Source organism: Giraffa tippelskirchi, chromosome 4 (genome assembly GCF_054371585.1).
Source record: "Giraffa tippelskirchi isolate mGirTip1 chromosome 4, T2T-mGirTip1v1.2.pri, whole genome shotgun sequence".
NCBI lineage: Eukaryota > Metazoa > Chordata > Mammalia > Artiodactyla > Giraffidae > Giraffa > Giraffa tippelskirchi.
In genome coordinates, this window is record NC_137278.1 from 140,047,227 (window position 1) to 140,067,984 (window position 20,758).

Genomic DNA, 20,758 nt, shown 5'->3' on the forward strand with positions numbered 1-20,758 from the left:
AGTTTAGGGCCTCTTGTTGAGTACCTAGTGATTTAATTTTTTTCATTTTTCTTAATCATTTAATAAAAATAATTAAATCACTAGGTACTCAAGAAGAGGCCCTACACTATGGATTTTTTTTTTCTTAATCATTGAATGGGCTTCCTTGGTGGCTCAATGATAAAGAATGACCTTGTAATGCAGGAGACATGGGTTTGATCCCTGGGTCAGGAAGATCCCCTGGAGAAGGAAATGGCAACCTACTCTAGTATTCTTACCTGGGAAATCCCATGGACAGAGATGCTCAGTGGGCTACAGTCCATGGTGTCACAAGAGTCTGACACGATTGAGTGACTAAACCATCACCACAACCAATCATTTAATAGTATTGATTGAATACCTAATAAACGGCTTGTGAAAATTCATCATGTAAAAAATCTATCCATATAAAATGAATATACAAAACAGTGTTTGCCTGTTGTGAAAGTATTTTTCACTATCAATCTTCAGGAATAGTCCTCTTGAAAAATTCCAAAATCCACTTTCTGAATTTTGTCCACATTCCTGTATTAAGTAAGATGCTCTGTAATTGTCACCACTGACCTCTCTCCAGGTTAGGTTCCCCAGGAAGCTAGCAAGAAACAAAATTTAGTGGGAAAGGTGCTTTCTAAGGAGCATTCCTTTTGTGGAAGGGAGGAGAAGAAGGAAGCAGAATTGGGCAGAAGGAGAACCAAACTAGGGTGCAGGCTCAACAATAGCTGCAGGGAACTCTGGAGCTAAAGTTGCCTTTCAGAGGGTTCCAGTTCAGGCTGAGATGCCCAGGCTTGTGTACACTTGCATCCATCTGTCATTGGATGGGTTGAGTCCTGAGAGAGGAATAACCTTGGGTGGGGGACTCTCTGCAGATAAGATAGTCCCTGAGGAGCTGATAGCACTTTCAGCAGCTGAGGCAGCAAGTCCTTCCTGAAGATAGCACACCACATGTTTTCAAATCCAAAGACACTGCAGTTCTTAACCAGTTTGACAATGTTGACCACACTTTTTAAAATACCCTCTCTGCTTGGCTTCTCTCACAACTTTCTGCTGGTCTTCATTCTCACACTATAGCCATTTCATTTTATCTCCTTTTCTTTCTTCTCCTTCTTGTGTTGCTCAATTTTATGTCCTTGGTTCACAACTCTCCTCACTGTTCAGTTTTTCTCCTCACTTTTCACATCTTTTTGGGTGATATCATCCACCAAACACATATATACCAAGTTTTTACTTTGAATATTCACTGTCTGCAAGCATTTATCGGACAGCTCATGGTGAAATCAATGGCCTTCTCTCTTCTTCCCAGAACTTACTTCCTTCTCTTATTTATTCTTTCTATAAATTTCAGAATACTTCTCTGGTCTCACAAGCCAGAAATCTAATGAATTTACCTTCTCAGTGCCTCATTCCTGTCCTTGTTTTTTAAATGATTTCTTGCACTATCTAACTCTTTGCCACCACCTCCAAATTAGTCTCCCTTATAGTCTTGCTGCGGTATTCAAGCCCAGTGTCTCCAGACACACACCACAGCTAAGTCTACACTCTTAACTCCTATCAGAGTGAATTCTCCCTCTTTAAAAACAAACCAACAGACAAAGTCCTGGGACATGGGATACTCTCCAAAGTCTGGTCTTGCCCACATCTCAGGCCATGGTCTGAAGCCTGCTTGCCACTTGAGGTAACACTCGTAACACTCGTCCCTTGTAACTCCCCTACTCCAGGTCCATTCATACCCAGCACTTGTTTGCCACCTCCATGGATTTCTTTACCCTTCCATTTCTTTGATTTCCTCTCCCTTATCATCCCCCTCTTCCAAACCTCCAATCCTCCCTGTTGAGTCCCTGTGTATTCCTCTAGAAGTCTGCCAACATCTCTCTTAATTCAACATATTCACTTATCACACCATGTGAAAATTCTCTGCTAATGTGTTTTTCTTCTACTACCATAGTGTGTGTTTCTCAAAAGCAAGGACTGCCGCATCTGTCTTTGAATCACGTCATGGAAAAGATGAGGACTAGGCACATATCAGGCAATCAAAGCTTACTGAAAAATAGTTTATTGAACTGAACAGCTAGAGTTTAAGGCAGCTGCTGAGTAGTTGACAAAGGTAAGATATTATTGTGATGCATCCTCATTTGTTCCTCTGACTGTAAAGAATAGATACATTCGAGAAAACTAAAATAAATAGAGAATCTGTTATAGAAATGGCCTGGAACTGGGGCAATTAGGCCACTCTGCAGACCTGCTGTTTATTCTTTTCTCTTTCTCATGAGTCATGTCCCTTATTTCTCAGGTTTTTCTGATTCTCTCAGCATATTTGGTCTCTGTAGACCTGGTGAAACACAGACCCTCAAGCTCTCCAATCTACTTAAGTCCTCCTCTCTTTCTATTTCTCCTTCTGCACTCTAATCCCTTTAATAATGGCCTGTTTCCCAAAATAAATTTCTGAAACTGAAAAATGTCATTGACCTAGTTGTACCCTCAAATTCATGTACTAGGTGACTGTTCCTGGCTTAATCAGCTGGTAAGTGTTGGGCAGAGAGGAAGAAAGAGTGACGTGGTCCTTCACCAGAAGCTGTTGATGGGGAGAGGCTGTGGTCATTCAGGGCAGCATGGTGGAACTCAGTGAGTGTCTGCTGGCAGCGTGGGGGTTAAAGGACAGTCAAGCCCCTAACCTGCATTCCAGGAACACACAAGTCAGTTACACACACTTGACTATAATACCAGACAGATGAACATATGAAAAAGAAGGAAACTCAAAATAGTGCAAGCAAAATGCTATGAGAGTTCCAAGGTGGGAAGACAGAGATTTAAAAAAAAATAATAACTGCAAAAAGCTCTATTCCCAAGGAGATATTAAAGCCAAAGGGGCAGGGTTTGAATAGCTAGTGACGGAAGAAGATAGATAGTGGTGGGATGGAGAGGGCGTCCATAGAGACTGAAAGAAGAGAACTAAGTTACAAGGATCTAAGTCTGGACGTCAACTTGGAGAGAAAAGTAAAATCATTGGTCTAGATAGATTATAAATTGCACTGGGGGGAAGATCAGTGAAAGAGAAAGCCAGAAAGGAACATAGTGCCAACTTAGGAGATCCTTGAATATATTGGAATAAGAAGATTTACTTCATTGTATATTAATTGGGAGCCGTTGAATACTTTCTAGAAATATGGCTTTAGCAACGCAATCAGAGTAGACAGACACACTGACAAATTCTAAGTGGAAAAGTTGTTACCGTGATATCACAGACAGTTAATAAAAAGGATTGTGATTGTGGGAAGGCAGGAATCGATGCAGCAGAATGTATAGAAATAAAATAACCAGAAGTTCAGTGTGGATGAGGAAGTGCCTATTTTAATTTAGTATATTTGAGTTTCACTGATAGCAAGAAGTATGGTGAGACCTTCACTAGCACTAAGGAATATGGGGGAAAGGATGATATTTGGGTAAAGAGGTCGACATTATAAGTTGGGTTTACATGGTATGAAACAAAATAAATTTCTGAGGAATGTGGGACAGTCACTAGACAAGGGAGATTACACAAGGTTAAAGAACTCATTGTAGAATAAATGAGACAAACATATTTAAAAATTAGGGGATGCTATCCTATAACTTCTTGTTGGGATTTTGTGAGGATAAAATAAGACAATGCTTAGGGAAACAGTGCCCAGCACAGTGCCTAGAATAAAGGAAGTGCTCCCTGTTAGCTGCTGTCAGTACTGTAATTGTTGTCACTGTCAATGCAGGTTCTGTTTCAGCTTATGAGAGTAACGCATGGGTGCGTGGGGGAGGCCTTCTAGTTGTGCCAAACCAGTCAATATTTGCTCACATTTTCACATTATTCAATACCAATAAATATTCCATTGATAATTTCCATGATTTAATCAATCAAAAAGTTACATTCAATTTATATATGAAAAGTTAAACTAAGAACTCAACAAAGTTAGATATTACCATAAAAATCTCCCTCAGAAATAAATCTGTTTTTAGGTCATAAATGTCTAACAAGCTACTGTAGCTCTCTTGGTCCAACTGGCTATTCAATCAGATTAATACAAAACAGGCAATTTAATCTGTGTCAATAGAATGGCATTGTTCAAATTGGCCATTTATTAATTCTTAATAGGTTAATAAATAACTTACTTTGAATAAATCACTGCAGATAACAATTGTGTCCCTGACACATATAAAGTTAATAGACACATGAAAATTGCTGGGTGTGAAGGTTACTAGATCTACACAAACCCTAGATTCTTGCATCTGTTTTCATACTGAAGCCAAACTGGCCCAACTTCAGGTGAAAATAATTTTTTTGAGGCAACATTTCCTTTCTTCTGTCTGCTGAAAGTCCTAGCTCCTCTGTATGAACAAAAAACATTAACCAAATTTAAACTTGACCACACTTCACACCTATGTACATTATTCTGATTGTTTCACTAGACTCCTCAGTGAGCATATTTATTTTTGTTTATTGTGGTTACAAATCTGAAACTGAATTCTATGTGGCCCATGTTATCAGACAGAAAAATCTAGAATTATAGAGAGAAAATGGGAAAAAGTTTAATGTCATAATGACTCTATGACAGAGAAATAATTGCTTTGGTCATGTATGTAGTATTCAAGACTAGTCTTAAATTTTCACACCCCTGATAAACTTTAATTGCCTTGGCTTTTAAGAAATAATAACAAAAGGAACAATAAATCTGGTGATTTAAGAATTACAAGTCTATAAATAAATACATATGATTTGGACCATCAGGTGTTGATGTTTGTGTGAGCTAATTCACTTTTAATATACCAGCTAGAAATACGCGGGTTTCCAATCCCCAGTCACTTTTGTGAATAGTATCCTGTATTCTGGGGTCAGCCATGGTACCCTCGTGAACACCTGGTGAAGAACATATTCACTCTCATGTGTGCCCTGGGCTGCCACTGCTCCAAATACAAATAGAAACTAGTTTGCGGCACCACACGGGGCTCCAGCGTATTATATGAGCCTATCACTGGTTTCCTTTGATATCTTATCTATTCCATTAACTCAATAAAATAGAGCACAAAGCTAGGGACAAACTGTAGGAGGGCTCCCCTTGGAAAACACACAAGATCCTTAAGCTGGAGTTTTAAATTATCTAATAAAAGCCAGTTAAATGGAAGCTAATACTTCATTTTCACCCCCTTTATTAAAGATCATAAGTACTGCAACTCGGGAGAAGAGAAAATAAAATAAATATATGAAGGAATACAGGTGGAGGCGATAGAGAGTATGACTTACCTATTTTCTCAAGATTTAGGAAGCACTTAAAAGCAAAACTCACAGACAAGCACTTAAAAATCCTATAACAAAGGCTCTTTAACAAACACAGTCATCCTTTCTGGATGCAGAAATCTGTCTTGATTTCTTAGCAGAAGATAAACAGCTTAACCCAGTCATAATCAGGGAGGATGCCACCTACCACTTCCTTCATATTATACTTTTATGTCAATTTAGTAATTCAGAGAAATAATAGATTGATTAATCCACTCCCCTGCTCCTCCACCACCTAAAGAAAAACAATAGTAGAACTCAAACTCCAACAAACCAAACTAAAGGGAAGTGTTCCACCTAGAGACTGTTTTCATGAGTTGAAGCAAATGAAAGCTTATCTAGGAATGAAGATGATTCTAGCCTGGGTTTGCAAGTTTATAGTAAAAAAAAAGAAAAAAACCGAAGCAAAAGGTATTGCCCCTGGTGTAATTAACAATGTTAATCTTCTTTTTCCTCTCTACGGTGATAAAGGAGTCATTTTTATATTTAATTAATGCAGAGGATCATTTTGGAAACTGGCTAATGAGCCTCTGATCACATTACCATGAAAATGTGCATTAACATTGCAACTGAGGAGGCTGTTTCATGTGTAGCAAATCCACTTTGTAATTAGCCCACTGTGAAATGAATCACGTCAGGGGGAAGTCTGAGGGAACCAGTAGGCAGTGGACACTTGGCTACTGCTGTGCCCATAGACCACCAACATCCCAAACATTGTCTTTCATCAGCAGTATCATCTAAAAACAAAAGTAGTAGCATGTCACATCTGGGACAAACCAGAAGGGAGAAATAAACTTTATTTTGCCAGACAAGAAATTTGGACTTCATATACCCCCAGAGAATCCTGTGTAAATAAAACGGTGAATTAATAGAAATCTGTGAAAACTCTGAAGGCTTGGAATATCATTTTCTTATTTTTATTCTAAAAAGCCCTCAGATATACATTAAAGAGACATCTGAAAAGGGACACAGTTTTTTTCCCTTTTTATTACAATACAAATATTGTAATAAGCTTTTGAAATTAATTTTGAGTGCTAACGCAGACAAAAAATTATAAAAAGAATCCAAGTACAAGTGATAAGAAAATTCCTTTATCTCCTTTTTTTAAGCCAATACAGAGCAAGTACTTTTTTCATAAAACACAAATATACCAGGTCTTCCTCTTAAACCAAAGCACAAATTCCAAATTAATCAAATAATTCCTCTGACTAACAAGATTTGGCAAGAAACTTTTCCTGTCTATTCAAAACAACTGAGCTCACAGACCTATTAAATCCCAATATTTATGCAGACAATGATACAGTTGATTTTCAAATGTCAACATTATTCCAAAATGAAAGAGGGGTTTCAAAATATTACAGACATGGATCTCAGTGTTACTCCTTTTACTTGACTGACATCTTGGCAGTAGAGGCAAAAAAATGTTAAAAAGAATCTCACAGGAAGTCATCTGAAGGGGGAGTGGCAAGGAAGCTGAAAACTGCCACCCCAAACCAAAATAAAAAGCCCCCAGCTAGCAAGTCTGCCCTTAATTCTGAAATCTACAGAAAGAAAAAATAAAGCTAGGCATAGTTCATTGACCATTTTTCAGACAAACACAAAGCCTGGCTGGTTAGTTGCTGGTAACAGACCCTGCACTCACCTGGGAAACTTCATACAGCAGTTTGTAGTGTTCCTCTCTTTTCTGAAAAGTGCACAAATTGCAGCCCATTCTAAGAAGCAGAGAGAGAGAGCAAATCTTCTAATTTCCCCAGAACTGAAAGGCAAGTGAACTGAAAGGGAATCACCCTCCAGACTTGACTACTGTTTTTCATCAGTCACTTCAGTCCAGAAACACAGACAAACCGCTGTTAGCTGGAAACACAAGCCAGGGTGCTGTGTAGCAGCATGCTCCTCTTCGCTTTCTCTAAGTATCTTGCACTCACGGATACACACACAGAGTTTCCAGTCAGTTCATGGCAACACTCCCCCTGTCTCTGCATCAGTGCACATGACTACACAGATTCCAGCTCATGAATATTAATAGTGCCTCATTGATTATTTATGACAGAACATGTTAGCAGGGAGGGGTGTCATAGCTGCTGCTGATGACAGATGAATATTCACTAATTAAGAAGCAAATGTAGTGTGGTTAAACAAAATTCACTTGTGTCAATACCATCTCTGTTTATTAAGGATAGAGGGGTTGAGCTTAGGGCATTTCAAAGAACATACACTTAATTTCTCCATTGACATAAGCTTTTAATATGGGAATAAGAAATTCAGAAACAGAAATAGTACACTTAATTCACATTTTCATGTTTTGCCACAATTCGAAAAAATATTTTAGCATTATTAAGTGTAGGGGAAGATGAATAGGAGCAATCATTTAAATTTATAAAATAAACATAGAGGCAAAGGAAAATTTGGGGAGTGATGTGGGCGAGGAATAGAAGATGGGGGTGTCATTCAGAATCTTAATTCTAATCCTACAAAAATAACTGAATAGTTCACATGTAAAGACCATTACTTAAGAGGGAGGAAATAAGGCATATTTTCTTAGTCTAAATAAAGAAAATTTAAGCAAGTATCAGTAGATATATTGTACAGATAATAAATATTTTAATTAGATATAGGGTATATCCATTGACATAAATTTGCAGCCTTATAATACATGCAGATCTATATTTAAAAATTAGATAAATACGATGCCCTTTCTGAGAAAAATTTCAAATGCATATAGTATTTATGCTAATTTTATTAAAGTCATATATAATATTTCAGAAAGCTGACACTGGTAATATTTAAATTCTAATGTAATGCACAATGACTCCATTTATGATTCTATATTTAGAGTTCATAAAATACAAAGGTGAACACAGAAATAAAAACTAAGCTTAGATGCTTAGATGCTAGAAGTAACGCATTTAATTTCACACACTCACAATATATATGTTGTATTGCAAGCTGGCATTTTTTTTTTTTTTGTCCCTTAAAGATATACTACAAACAGCTAAAGCAGATAATAATAATAAAAGAAAATTCCTTTTGTTTCTATACTGAGTTATCCACAACCTCTGTTAATTAAGAAGTATGTCCTTGTACCAGCACATCTTTAAACTGGACAGGCTAGCAGGTGGCTTTCAAAGCAAAAATAATTACTTGGAAACTGATGACTCTGGTTAGGAATTACATTGGATCCTGAAGACTTTTAATTGCTCAACTCTTATGGATAGCTACTTTGGGGGGTCCAATTTCCTAAAAGTGCTTTGTCAAATGTTTAGAATCGATAACAGGAAATGATTCTAATGAGTACTAATTGTTAACAAATTGGCTTTGTAACTAGCAACACCTCAACACCAGCAAGGAGCCAGGAGATGAGCAATCATCTGCTGCTTATCAGTCATTTCCCTTGGGATGTAATAATCCGATTTTCTGGGCCTAATTTCACCTAACAGCCTGGATGAAAGCCAAGCTAAGAGAACTACACGAAGCAGCATCATAATTGAAGATCTGCATGTGAACAAAGTTTACCAGGACTTCCTGTAAATTAGAAACCACTTGTAGTAAATATTAATTATTTTGATTCCTTTATGAAAAGATATAATCAAGGAAGTATTTGAAGGGAACCTTTATGAAAGTCAACAGTGGTCACAAACACATGCAACCTCCTTAGGTGCAATTGTAGAATATATATGTTAGATGCTTTTTAAAGTTTAATATTCTTTGAGTCTCTATACCACTTCCCATGAAGTGTTCTTATTCAAGAGATCACATACTCAAAGCAAATGTTGATTATATTTTGAAGAATTCTATACTGCCAAGTTGAGATAAAATTAATGAGTCTCAGATGTTTAAATTCTGTCCTTTGAAAAGTCAAATCAAGGAATTAGAATGCAATAAGGCAAGGATGGTTCACTCATCTATGAATGAAAATGTTTTTTCCCTCTGCTGATAAAAGTCTTTATTATGCAAAAGGTTTTGAAAGCTAAGTAGGAAACAATTATTGAAGCTATGGTTGCTTACTGGACCTTTCTTATAATATTTTGTAGTTGGTTTGTAAAGAAAATTGAAACAATCACAGCCTTAAAAAATATTTTCTTCATCATAGAAAAGTAAAGAATGAACAATGAAGTAAGAAATTTCAAAGTAGAGTTAGTCTTTCAGCAATTTTTCTTGACTGTTTTCTTTATTCCTTTCTATTTCTGTTATTTAATTTCTTACTCAGGAAGCAAGTGTAGCTTCTTCTTTCACTTTTCAAATAATGCCCTTGACTCTGGTAACTTGGAGTCTATCTTTTGCTCCTAACAGGTTCTTCCTCCAAAATTGAAAGGCGATTTATAAAAAAGGAGAACTATGATTCTAAATTTCTCTAAATTTCAATAGAGAATGAGTGTTAGATTTTTCCAATGACTGAACTCTGAAATCTCATATTAGAGTATAAGTTTGAAGCAGACAGCGACAAATGAGTTAATCCAAACAATGTTTTAACAAGGCAAATGGATTAGATATCTGTCTCGGACAGTAATAATATGGGATATTATGGGTTAAAATAAGCAGAGAATAGATATTTAATAATATATTATAATATATAATATAATAATAATATATAATACTTATTATTAATAATAATAATTTAACTTCTCAAATATTCTTAAAAGAGATTCATCAAAGTATAAAAAAAAATATGTTGGGTATATATTTCAAGATACAGTTATTTATTTTAATTGCCCGTAATGTGTGTTAGGTTACTCCCGTCAAATGCAGTGATATTCAAAATAAGAGACATTTTTATCAAGATCTGGGCTGATATATCATAGGGCTAAGTGAGAAGTAACTGAAAAGAAGGAATCCAGCATTTGTCTTGCTTTTCCTATATAAACCATGTGAGTGTGTGTTAGTTGCTCAGTCGTGTCCGACTCTTTGTGACTCCATGGACTGTAGGCAGCCAGTATTCTCTGTCCATGGAATTCTCCAGGCTAGAATACTGGAGTGGGTTGCCATTCCCTTCCCCAGGAGATTTTCCTGACTCAGGGATGAAACCTGGGCCTCCTCCTTTGCAGGTGGATTCTTTACTGTCTGGGCCACCAAACCGTTCTACTAGACTAAATAATATATGAAAGAAATAATTCTCTTTATAGAATTATGCCAGTGAACACCAAGGAATGATAGAGCATGGCCACGCCATGCAGCCCTTAATTATTTAATGGACCTAGTACCAAGAATTAATGGCTGCTGACATGACATACTCATGCACACACACAGGAAATAACTACATATTGTATACCTGACAGAAGAAAATGACACCTTTCCAAAAGCAAGTTCTTCCCAAAGTGAGCAAATTACATGGAATGTGGAAGACCATCAGAAAGTCTCAGTATGGCTAACAAAGTTCTAACTCCGAATCTGGGTAGTAGTTTTACTAGGTGGTTGCATTATAATTTATTTAATAGAACTTTGTTTTATGTGTTTCCTATATTTTTGCTACATTCACAAGACATTTTAAACCTACTTATCAAAGAGGCTGCACCTATGTCCCATCCCTGCTGGTCAATGCAGTACACAGTTGCAGTCCCAAATAAGAGAGAGAGGGACAGTCTAAATGTGACTATTTTGAGTCACCATGTCCTTGAGTCTATGGCAGCTGCCATCAATTGCAGATGACAGTTTCTCTATTACCCTTGCAAAGACTGGTACTGCTTCTCCTATGCAGGTGTGGATGTTCAGTAGGTAAGTCCACTCTCAGACCCTCTCTCTATCCTTGCCACAGTCATGTGTGGATCTTCTAACTCTGCTGACTATCTGTCTTGACACCTAGTGTACAAATTTCCTTCTTAGTCTCAATCTTGCATTTATTTTAGGGATATATTTGGGCACTTTTGAATAGACATTTACCTGCATAACATTTTCTAAAGTTTACTATCTTATATTCAATCATAAAGACAAAGAATCTGAGGCTCAGGGAAACAGGGACTTGCTCAAGGTCAAACCGAGTAAAGAGATCTGAACTCAGTTCTCCAATTACAAATTCTGTGGTTGAACTTGATACCTAATTTGCTGAGCTCTCTCTCTTGTAGAGGAAGCTAGAGCTACATCAATATGCCTTCATATGATCCTGATGACAGGAAATGAAGGTTAGCCCTTGAAAGTGCTGAAACAAAGGTGGAAGGGAGAGAGAGAAAAGGAGAGAGAATGAATACACCTTTAAAAGATAGATACAGCTTGAAATAATGAAAGTAAATTGCAGTTAAAAAATGTAAACTTCATCAAACAACTGAAAAATTTTTAATATGTCACAGCTAAGTACCTTCAATTAGCTAAAACTCCTCCACAACCAGTCATTGGGTGTGTTCCCTGAGTGTACAGGAGAAAGGGCAACTCGTTTTGGGATTTCTCTGGCTTTTAGCTTGAGGTTCTATACCTTGGACTATAGTCCTCAGCAAATTGGTCTCTGGAGTGCACACCTTGTTTTTTTTCAGGCTCCAGCAAAGCTGAACAGCTATATATAAGTCCCCATCTCTTCCTACCATTGCCTCAGACTTTACCTCATACTGCTTATTCTTCAGAAACACAAATCAAGCTATTGTGGTTCAGTTTAAATGCTCTCTCCTCCCTGGACTGTTGGAGTTGAAGTAGTGATCTCTTCAACTTGTGAAATCTCAGTGCATCTTATCCATATTCATCTCAAGACACACAACACTTCCTTACATGGTTTCTGTATACATGCCTTACACCTCCTATTGAACTATGAGATATGTGAGGGCAGCAGTAACAGAAGACCTGGGCAACCTGAGATGAGTTGGTTAATTGATCTTTGACTTCCTCAAAATAACAAGAGTAGCCTGGGTGTCTTTCACACTGCAGGTCTGCAATAGAGGCAGAGTGAATGAATGGCTGTGATTGGGATATAAGAAGAGACCTGATTCTGGCAAAGTGACATACATTTGTGTTTCTGTCTCTATACCTAATTGCCAGGTGACATTTTTCCCCATTAGGGCTTATTCAAGGACAGTAAGTCAAAGGATTGAAGAATCATAAGCATAAGATAGATTTAATCTGGTTTAGTTCTATAAACACAAATTCGAGAATCCATGAAACAAAATTTTCTGTGCCAGGTACACAAATAAATAAAGTATGATCACATGTGTTTTATCAGTTATCTCATATATATATTGAAGAGGGGAAAGGCCACCTACTCCAGTATTCTGGCCTGGAGAAGTCCATGGACTGTATAGTCCATGATGTCTCAAAGAGTTGGACACAACTGAGCAACTTTCAATTTCACTTCATATATATATTTATATTTATATATATACACATACTATATATGCATTTCAAGTTATACTCTGTTTCACATATTATTTACATATTCATTTATTTATCCCCCAAGTATTTACTGGGTACTTTTCTTACATCTGATGGTATAAGAATGCCAGCTGTTTAAAATCACATATCATCTCATTTGATGTTTACAATTTTATGTATACACACATACTATGTATGCATTTCAAGTTATACTCTGTTTTACATATTATTTCCATATTCATTTATTTATCCCCCAAGTATTTATTGGGTATTTATCTTACATCTGATGGTATAAGAATGCCAGTTGTTTGAAATCATATATCATCTCATTTGATGTTTATAATTTTTCAGAAGTAAGTATTTCAGATATTGTCCCTTATTTATTAAGAAAGAAATTATTAGATGCTGAAATTCCTAAAGCTGGGAAACCTAGAGCCTCTGTCTTTTGGCTTTGAACCAGTGTTTTTTTTCCATAACACTATACAATATTAACTAATATCATGAATTTATAAAAATGCTTCTGTTAAGAGAACATACATGACATCCATTTGCTCAGTTACAGTCCCAAGGACCAACATGTAACCAAGCATACTCTTCACAGTTTATTCACTAGCTGACCATCTTCATTTTGCATCTATTGGGTTGGACAAAAAGTTCACTTGGGTTTTCCTGTAATAGCATATGGAGAAACCCAAATGAACTTTTTGGCCAACCCAATACAATCATTGCTTGTGGAACTAACAGTGCTTCACCAATTTATGAACTCCTCCAAGAATTGGCAAGTTACTAGACTAGACTCCCATGGAAAGGAAGGGTGTGGGATTACAAGGAATGGTTCCATTTGAACTTTGTTACTGTCACCTGTGTCACTTTATGCGACTTACATACTCAAATGCAGACTGATTGTGAGGATGGAATGGGATAAAATACATGAGGAGGGATTCATAAACCGTGAAGTAGTTGGTCTATGTTAGGGCAATGGTGGTTCTATATGAGTCTGTCCTGGGTCAAGACCCAGCTTCCCTAATTTCTATGTGATGTTGGCAAGTTATCATTTTTTAACCTTCTCTGATTCTTCCATTTTCATCTCTAAAGCAAGGATAATAATAGCATCTACCAAACAATTATTGCAAGGGTTAAAGTTATTGTGATGATAATATATGTTTAGCATATCTGACACCTAGGACGTAGCCCCGTCCCTATTGGTTACTGGTAATCAAGTAGTGTAGTTATGAAAATAATGATCTGTTTCCAATTTTCAGGTTATCTGTTTAGCTCTAACTTTTCTGTCATAATAAATCTCTATTACATTATTTCAAACTCATTTCATGGAAACATTATAGTCATACTTCTGTCCACTTGTTTGCTATTGTACAAACTGGTCATTCAACAACTTCTGAAGGTTGTTTCTTTTTCAGCTTCTCGTGTAACAGTGGTAAAGAATCTACCTGCCAGTGCAGGAGATGCAAGAGACTCAGGTCCCATTCTTGAGTCAGGAAGATGCCCTGGAGAAGGGCACAGCAACCAGCTCCAGTATTCTTGCTTGAAGAATTCCATAGACAGAGGAGCCTGGAGGGTTACAGCCCTTAAGGTCACAAAGAGTCAAGACACGACTGAAGTGACTTAGCACATAGCACAAAGATTTCTTTTTCTGTGTAAAGAATGTAATATAATACATTTAGAGTAATAACCCTGATATTGTATTTATTTCTCTTAATGCATAATGTGTAAGGAATGTGGATATAAGTGTACAAGAAATGGATGATCACATCTGAAGCAAGATTCATACAACTGTGAAATAGGTAGTTCTTTGAAGAATTTAACAGTTACTAATCTAGCCCAGTGTAATATTGGCTTTCTTGGTTTGATCATCTATAGACCAATTGACTATGTACACTCCAGGGTATCATATCTTGGTAATGTCACACTGTCTAACAACTTCATATATAGTATGTAGGGTTTCCCAGAATACTACCATCACCATTTCTTAGTTCTACAAAAGTAACCAAGTAAATGGCCAGCAAAATCTTTTATTTTCCAGTATTTTTTGAACACTGTGATGAATAAGAGAATGTTGATAATTCTTAAAAATTTTTGAAAATAAGACAACACTTATTTAGCATTTTTTATACTAGTTGTCTTTCTGACACAATGTTATTAATTTGGTTTAATCCTCATATCAACTCTCATAGGTGAGTACTACGACTATCTCCTCTTGACATGGGTAGAAAATGGGTCATAATAGTAGTAAATGGAGGAGCTAGGACTCAAATCCATAGTGTGGGTCCACTGCTTAATCAGTATTTTATACTGTCTGTCACCAGAGATAGTCATCATTATGCAAATTCCTAAATGGCTAGAAGAAGTCATCCTGGCAATGCTTGTAGCACATTGAGCTGTAAGAATTTCCCCAAGGACCAGAAGTATAGTCTAAAATTAACTCCCAAGTTCCAAGTTTTATACTAAAGCATGGGTGCATAAAATAGACTGAATACATCTAAGCAATTTCATAACCTTACTCCACTCCACTGTTGATGAGGGATTGCTACACTAAATATGTACCAACAAACATTGAATATCTTTTTTCTTAATATGTATTATAGTAGGAAATAGATGTATTGATAGTAGTGCAGTTACTTCAAAAAATAAATAGGATTTCAAAGAGTCAAACATGACTGAAGCAACTTAGCACACACACATATAAGCTTGTTTTCTGTGTCCACGGATCTACTTCTGTTTCGTATGGAAGGTAATTTGTACCATCTTTTTTTTTTAGTTCCACATATAAGCAATTGTCATTGTTGTTGTTCAGTCACTCAGTTGTGTTCAACTCTGTGATCCCGTGGACTGCAGCACACTAGACTTCCCTGTCCTTCACCATCTCCCAGAGTTTGCTCAAACTCGTGTCCATTGACTTGATGATGTCATCAAACAATCTTGTCCTCTGTCGTCCCTTCTCCTCCTGCTTTCAATCTTTCCCAGCATCAGGGCCTTTTCCAATGAGTCACCACTTTGCATCAAGTGGCCAAAGTATTGGAGTTTCAGCTTCAGCTTCAGCTTCAGCATCAATCCTTCCAATGAATATTCAGGGTTGGTTTCATTTAGGATTGACTGGTTTGATCTCCTTGAGGTCCAAGGGACCCTTAAGAGTCTTTTTCAATATATACAGTTCAAAAGTATCAATTCTTTGGTGCTCAGCCTTCTTTATGGTCCAGCTCTCTCATCCATACATGACTACTGGAAAAGCCATAGCTTTGACTATACAAACCTTTGTGGGTTAAGTAATGTCTCTGCTTTTTAATATGCTGTCTAGGTTGGTCGTAGCTTTACTTCCAAGAAGCAAGCATCTTTTCATTTCATGGCTGCAATCACGATCCACTGTGATTTTGGAGCCCAAGAAAATAAAGTCTGTTAATGTTTCCATTGTTTACTCATCTATTTGTCTTGAAGTGATGGGACCAGATGCTATGATTTTTATTTTTTGAATGTTGAACTTTAAGTCAGCTTTTTAACTCTCTCTTTTATCTTCAAGAGGCTCTTTAACTTCTCTTTGCTTTCTGCCATAAGGGTGGTATATTCTGCATATCTGAGGTTATTGATATTTCTCCCAGAAATCTTGATTCCAGTGTGGGATTCATCCAGCCTGACATCTCCTGTGATGTACTCTGCATAAAAGTTAAATAAGCAGGGTGACAATATACAGCGTTGACGTACTCCTCTCCCAATTTGGAACCAGTCTGTTCTTCCATGTCTGGTTCTAACTGCTGTTTCCTGACCCGTGTACAGGTTTCTCAGGAGGCAGGTAAGGTGGTCTGGTATTCCCATCTCTTTAAGAATTTTTGACAGTTCGTTGGGATCCACACAGTCAAAGGCTTTAGAATTGTCAGTGAAGCAGAAGTAGATATTTTTCTGGAGTTCTCTTGCTTTTTGTATGATCCAATGGATGTTGACAATTTGATCTCTGATTCCTCTGCCTTTTCTAAATCCAGCTTCTACATCTGGAAGTTCCCAGTTCATGTAGAAGACTAGATTGAAGGATTTTGAGCATTTCCTTGCTAGCATGTGAAATGAGTGCAATTGTGCAGTCATTTGAACGTATTTTGGTATTGCCCTTCTTTGGGATTGGAATGAAAACTGACCTTTTCCAGTCCTGTGGCAACTGCTGAGTTTTCCAAATTTGCTAGTATATTGAGTGCAGCACTTTCACAGCATCATCTTTTAGGATTTGAATAGCTCAGCTGGAATTTTCTCATTTCCAGTAGCTTTGTTCATAGTAATGTTTCCTAAGGCCCACTTGACTTCACATGCACTCCAGGATGTCTGGCTCTAGGTGAGTGATCACACCATAATGGTTATCTGGGTCATTAAGATTTTTTCTATATAGTTCTTCTGTATATTCCTGTCACCTAGTCTTAATATCTTCTGCTTCTGTTAGGTGCATATCATTTCTGTCCTTTATTGTACCCATCTTTGCATGAAATATTCCCTTGATATTTCTAATTTTCTTGAAGAAATCTCTAGTCTTTCCCATTCTACTGTTTTCCTCTTTTTCTTTGCATTGATCACTGAGGAATGCTCTCTTATCTCTCCTTGCTATTCTTTGGAACTTGGGATTCAGATGGGTATACTTTCCTTTTCTTCTGAGCTTTTCACTTCCCTCTTTTCTCAGCTATTTGTAAGGCCTCCACAGACAACCATTTTGCCTGTTTGCATTTCTTTCCCCTATGATACTTTTGTTTCTCTGATTGAAGGGCTTCACTTGTATGATAATTTCTAGGTCCATGCATGTTGCTGTAAATGGTATTATTTCATTAATTTTTACAGCTGAGTAATATTCCATTGTGTGTGCATATATAATATATATATATATATATCATGTAAGGCCTTTCCAGGTGGCACTGGTGGTAAAGAACCCACCTGCTGATGCCACAGACACAAGAGATGTGGGTTGGATCCCTAGGTCGGGAAGATCCCCTAGAGTAGGAAATGTCAACTTGCTCCAGTATTCTTACATGGAAAATTCCATGGACACAAGAGCCTGGCAGGCTATAGTCCATGGGGTTGCAAAGAGTCAGACATGACTGAACACACAGTCCGTAGTCCAGTCCAATCAAGTTAATATAAATAAGAAAAATAAGACAGGTAAAGGGATAGCAAGTAAAGAGGCTCTTTTAATAGAGTTTTCAGGGTGTGAAATCATTAAGTCTTTGTTACTAATTTTAAAAAGTAACTAACATTTCCAAAGCACCTACTATAGCAAATGTGCTTTAAGTCTCACAAAAATTTTATGAGATATACATGGTTATTTTTTAACATAAAAACCTCAGGCTCGAATATTACGTGATTTGATCAAAGTCACACAGCTGGTAAGTGGCAAAGCTGAGATTTAAATCCAGATGGTCTTAACTCTAAGACTGCCTTTTCCAATAAGATATATTACTTCCCTCAGGAAGTAAGGCAATAGAACCCACTTCATATAGCACAGCATCTTTGATGAATGTGCTATGAATGAAGGGTTGTTGGAGGGTTGGGCTTCAATCAGAGCACTGCCTCCTTTTGCAATTCACCGGACATGTCCTACCTATAGGCTATACTGACTATACTGACAAGCAAATTCTTACCAGACTTGTGACAAGGCTGGGTTTTAGCTTCTGAAATCAGATATGTGGTTAAACATGAAGAATTCACCAACCCCTAGTGGGACAGTGCATGACCCAAATTTTAGATATTGGTGCCAGGCAAAGGGAATTAAGTGACTGTTTATTGGATTCTTTGTTAATAAGATTATTTTCCATCATGCACCATATCCATCTACTCTTCTGAAAGATATGATTCTTCTTTGATGTTCAGTATCTCTAGATACCAAATTCAACCAATCTGGAGCTTAGTTGCTTCACATTTAAAATCTATTTCAAATAGTAAAAAGATTATTGAGGTTATAAAGCCAGTAGAATCAGAGGAGTGTTAGTGAAGGTTATACCTTGGAAATTGTGGTTTTGGACTGGGATTCTTAAAAATTGTTTTTGTTCTTAATCCAGCTATGTGTAAGCCTCCATCTAGGCTGAAGCAGACCTAGAAGTCTAGTGATTAAATCCATTGGGAATGGACAACATGTATCCACCACTTGCCTGCAAGCAAAACTCACCAGTATGATGCAGTCACGGGTGTATACAACCTAGATCCCAGAATTACAACCTGGATCCCAGATTCATTACTTGAATAAAAACATTCAGATAAGCTTACAGACCCATATGCAACTCTGTTTGAAGGAGAGATGCAGCTTTACTGCATTAAACTGCTAAAGATTTGAAAACTGTTTGCTAATTCTTAATAGCTTAGCATGACTAGGACTCAAAGACAACACTTCTGAGTTTATGTATTTAAACAAATGCAGTTAGCATGAAAAAGCTCAACTTATCATGACACTAAAAGTCATGATGGCTTCTAATGACCTCTTAAGCAATTTTGTATAAAGAAATAGAACATTACCTAGAATAATTGAATGACTATTCAGAAATATCAATATAAAAGTTGTCAAGTTTTCCAATAATCATCAATTTTTGTCAGGTCATTTGCTTAACCATAAAGATAAGGTATATTTTTTTTTGAAAGAAGAGAGAATAAATCCAAAATAAGGACAGTTTTATATAAGCAGACTAAATATAGGCACAGTATGATTATAGAGCACTAATTATTATTTGGAGCAAAACATTGCCCATTTTAGAAATACTGATGTTCAGAGTGGCTTTGCATCTTAATTACATTAAGACAGCAACTTTGTGCCAAAACAAACAAACCATAGATAGGTTGAACTCATTCCTAATGAAGTGATAAATTATTTTTAAATAAAGGAGAGTAGGGTCTGAAGGAAACCAGAATGGAATGGCTTTAGTATGGAATAGAAATTTCCATACCATGATGGAAACATAGAGTAATGGAACAATATGGGCTTCAAAAGCAAAACATCATGGGTTTAAGGCTCAGCTCTACAAACTGAGCTTCAGTACCATGCTTAACTTTCTGAATCTCAGTTTCCATTTTGGAAGCAGAGTTAATGGCTTCAGCCTCATGACAAATGCATATTGATAGTATTACATGAAAAACATGTTTCTCATGTAAGACCATCTATTCCTATCCCAACTCCTGACAGTCTTACTGCTTTCTGAATGACTTGGATGGATTATAATGACTAACTTGTTCAAAATCTTAACAACTAAGAATGTTAATATCAACTTTTTAGCTACTGGAGTTAGACAGGGTCTTATGGCAAATTAAAATGAAATCTTATGATTTGGGGAGAGACTCAGTGTTATAAAATTGATATTAGAAGTTAGGCAACTATTTCATGGAAGTACATCTCTTAAGAATACAGTACCATGTACAGAAGATCAGAGGTATAGGATTATATAAATTCAGTTAAATTTTGGGAACATTTTGTAGTATAATGAAGCTTAACGATTTATCTAATTTAAATTACTGCCACAGAGTGCCAACAAGAAACAAACAAAAAAACCAAGAGTTGAGTCTATGCTGCTAAATTTTAATGAACAAAGAGTTGTTGTTGGACAAATGAAATCAGAAATAGTTTAGGAAAACCAGAATAAGCATACATAGAAAGAGGGAAGAAATGGCAGACAGGAGCTTAGCTAGTCATGACTTGAATAAATGTCATATTGACAAAAGAAGTTCCCATTGTGTGTGTACTATATAAGCACATATGCACAGAGAATGAGATGCATATGTAGATTTTGTGTGCATGTATATGTTCATTACTCTGGACACTAGTAATGATTTCCAGTGGAGATTATTACTGGAAATTTATTACAATAATGATAACCAACAAAAGTTCATTAACGTCCCAGACAATCTGCTAGGTATCTGTGACAAATAGCTCCTTTGACTGGGAATTTATTTCATAATTTTTGACATGTAATGGCAGATATACAATATTCTTATCTAATATTAATTAATAAAATAAAAATTAGTTATATTTGTGTTGATTTTTCTTCTTTCTTTGCTTCAATGATAAATCTGTTGAACTATTTCCATTAGTATAAACAGTATAAATAGGTGTAGATGGTGTACACATCAGTAAGAATAAAATTACAAATAAAAGCAAAATGGATAACTTTGTCAGCCTGAAGCAAGACCAAGATAATG

The 20,758-nt window shown here is 36.6% G+C and overlaps 1 protein-coding gene across 3 annotated transcripts in view; it reads right to left on the bottom strand.

The window, feature by feature from the left end:
* PDZRN4 (PDZ domain containing ring finger 4) overlaps positions 1–20,758 on the bottom strand; it is a 401,102-nt gene that overhangs the window by 144,717 nt on the left and 235,627 nt on the right. The window contains exon 1 of one of the 3 annotated variants that reach the window (XM_081587470.1): positions 6,957–7,231. The exons of the other annotated variants lie outside the window; for them this stretch is intronic. Coding sequence (XP_081443596.1) covers positions 6,957–7,025 — 69 coding nt within the window. The 5' untranslated portion in view covers positions 7,026–7,231. Of the gene's footprint in view, positions 1–6,956; positions 7,232–20,758 lie in introns of those variants that run through there. 3 annotated transcript variants of the gene reach the window in all.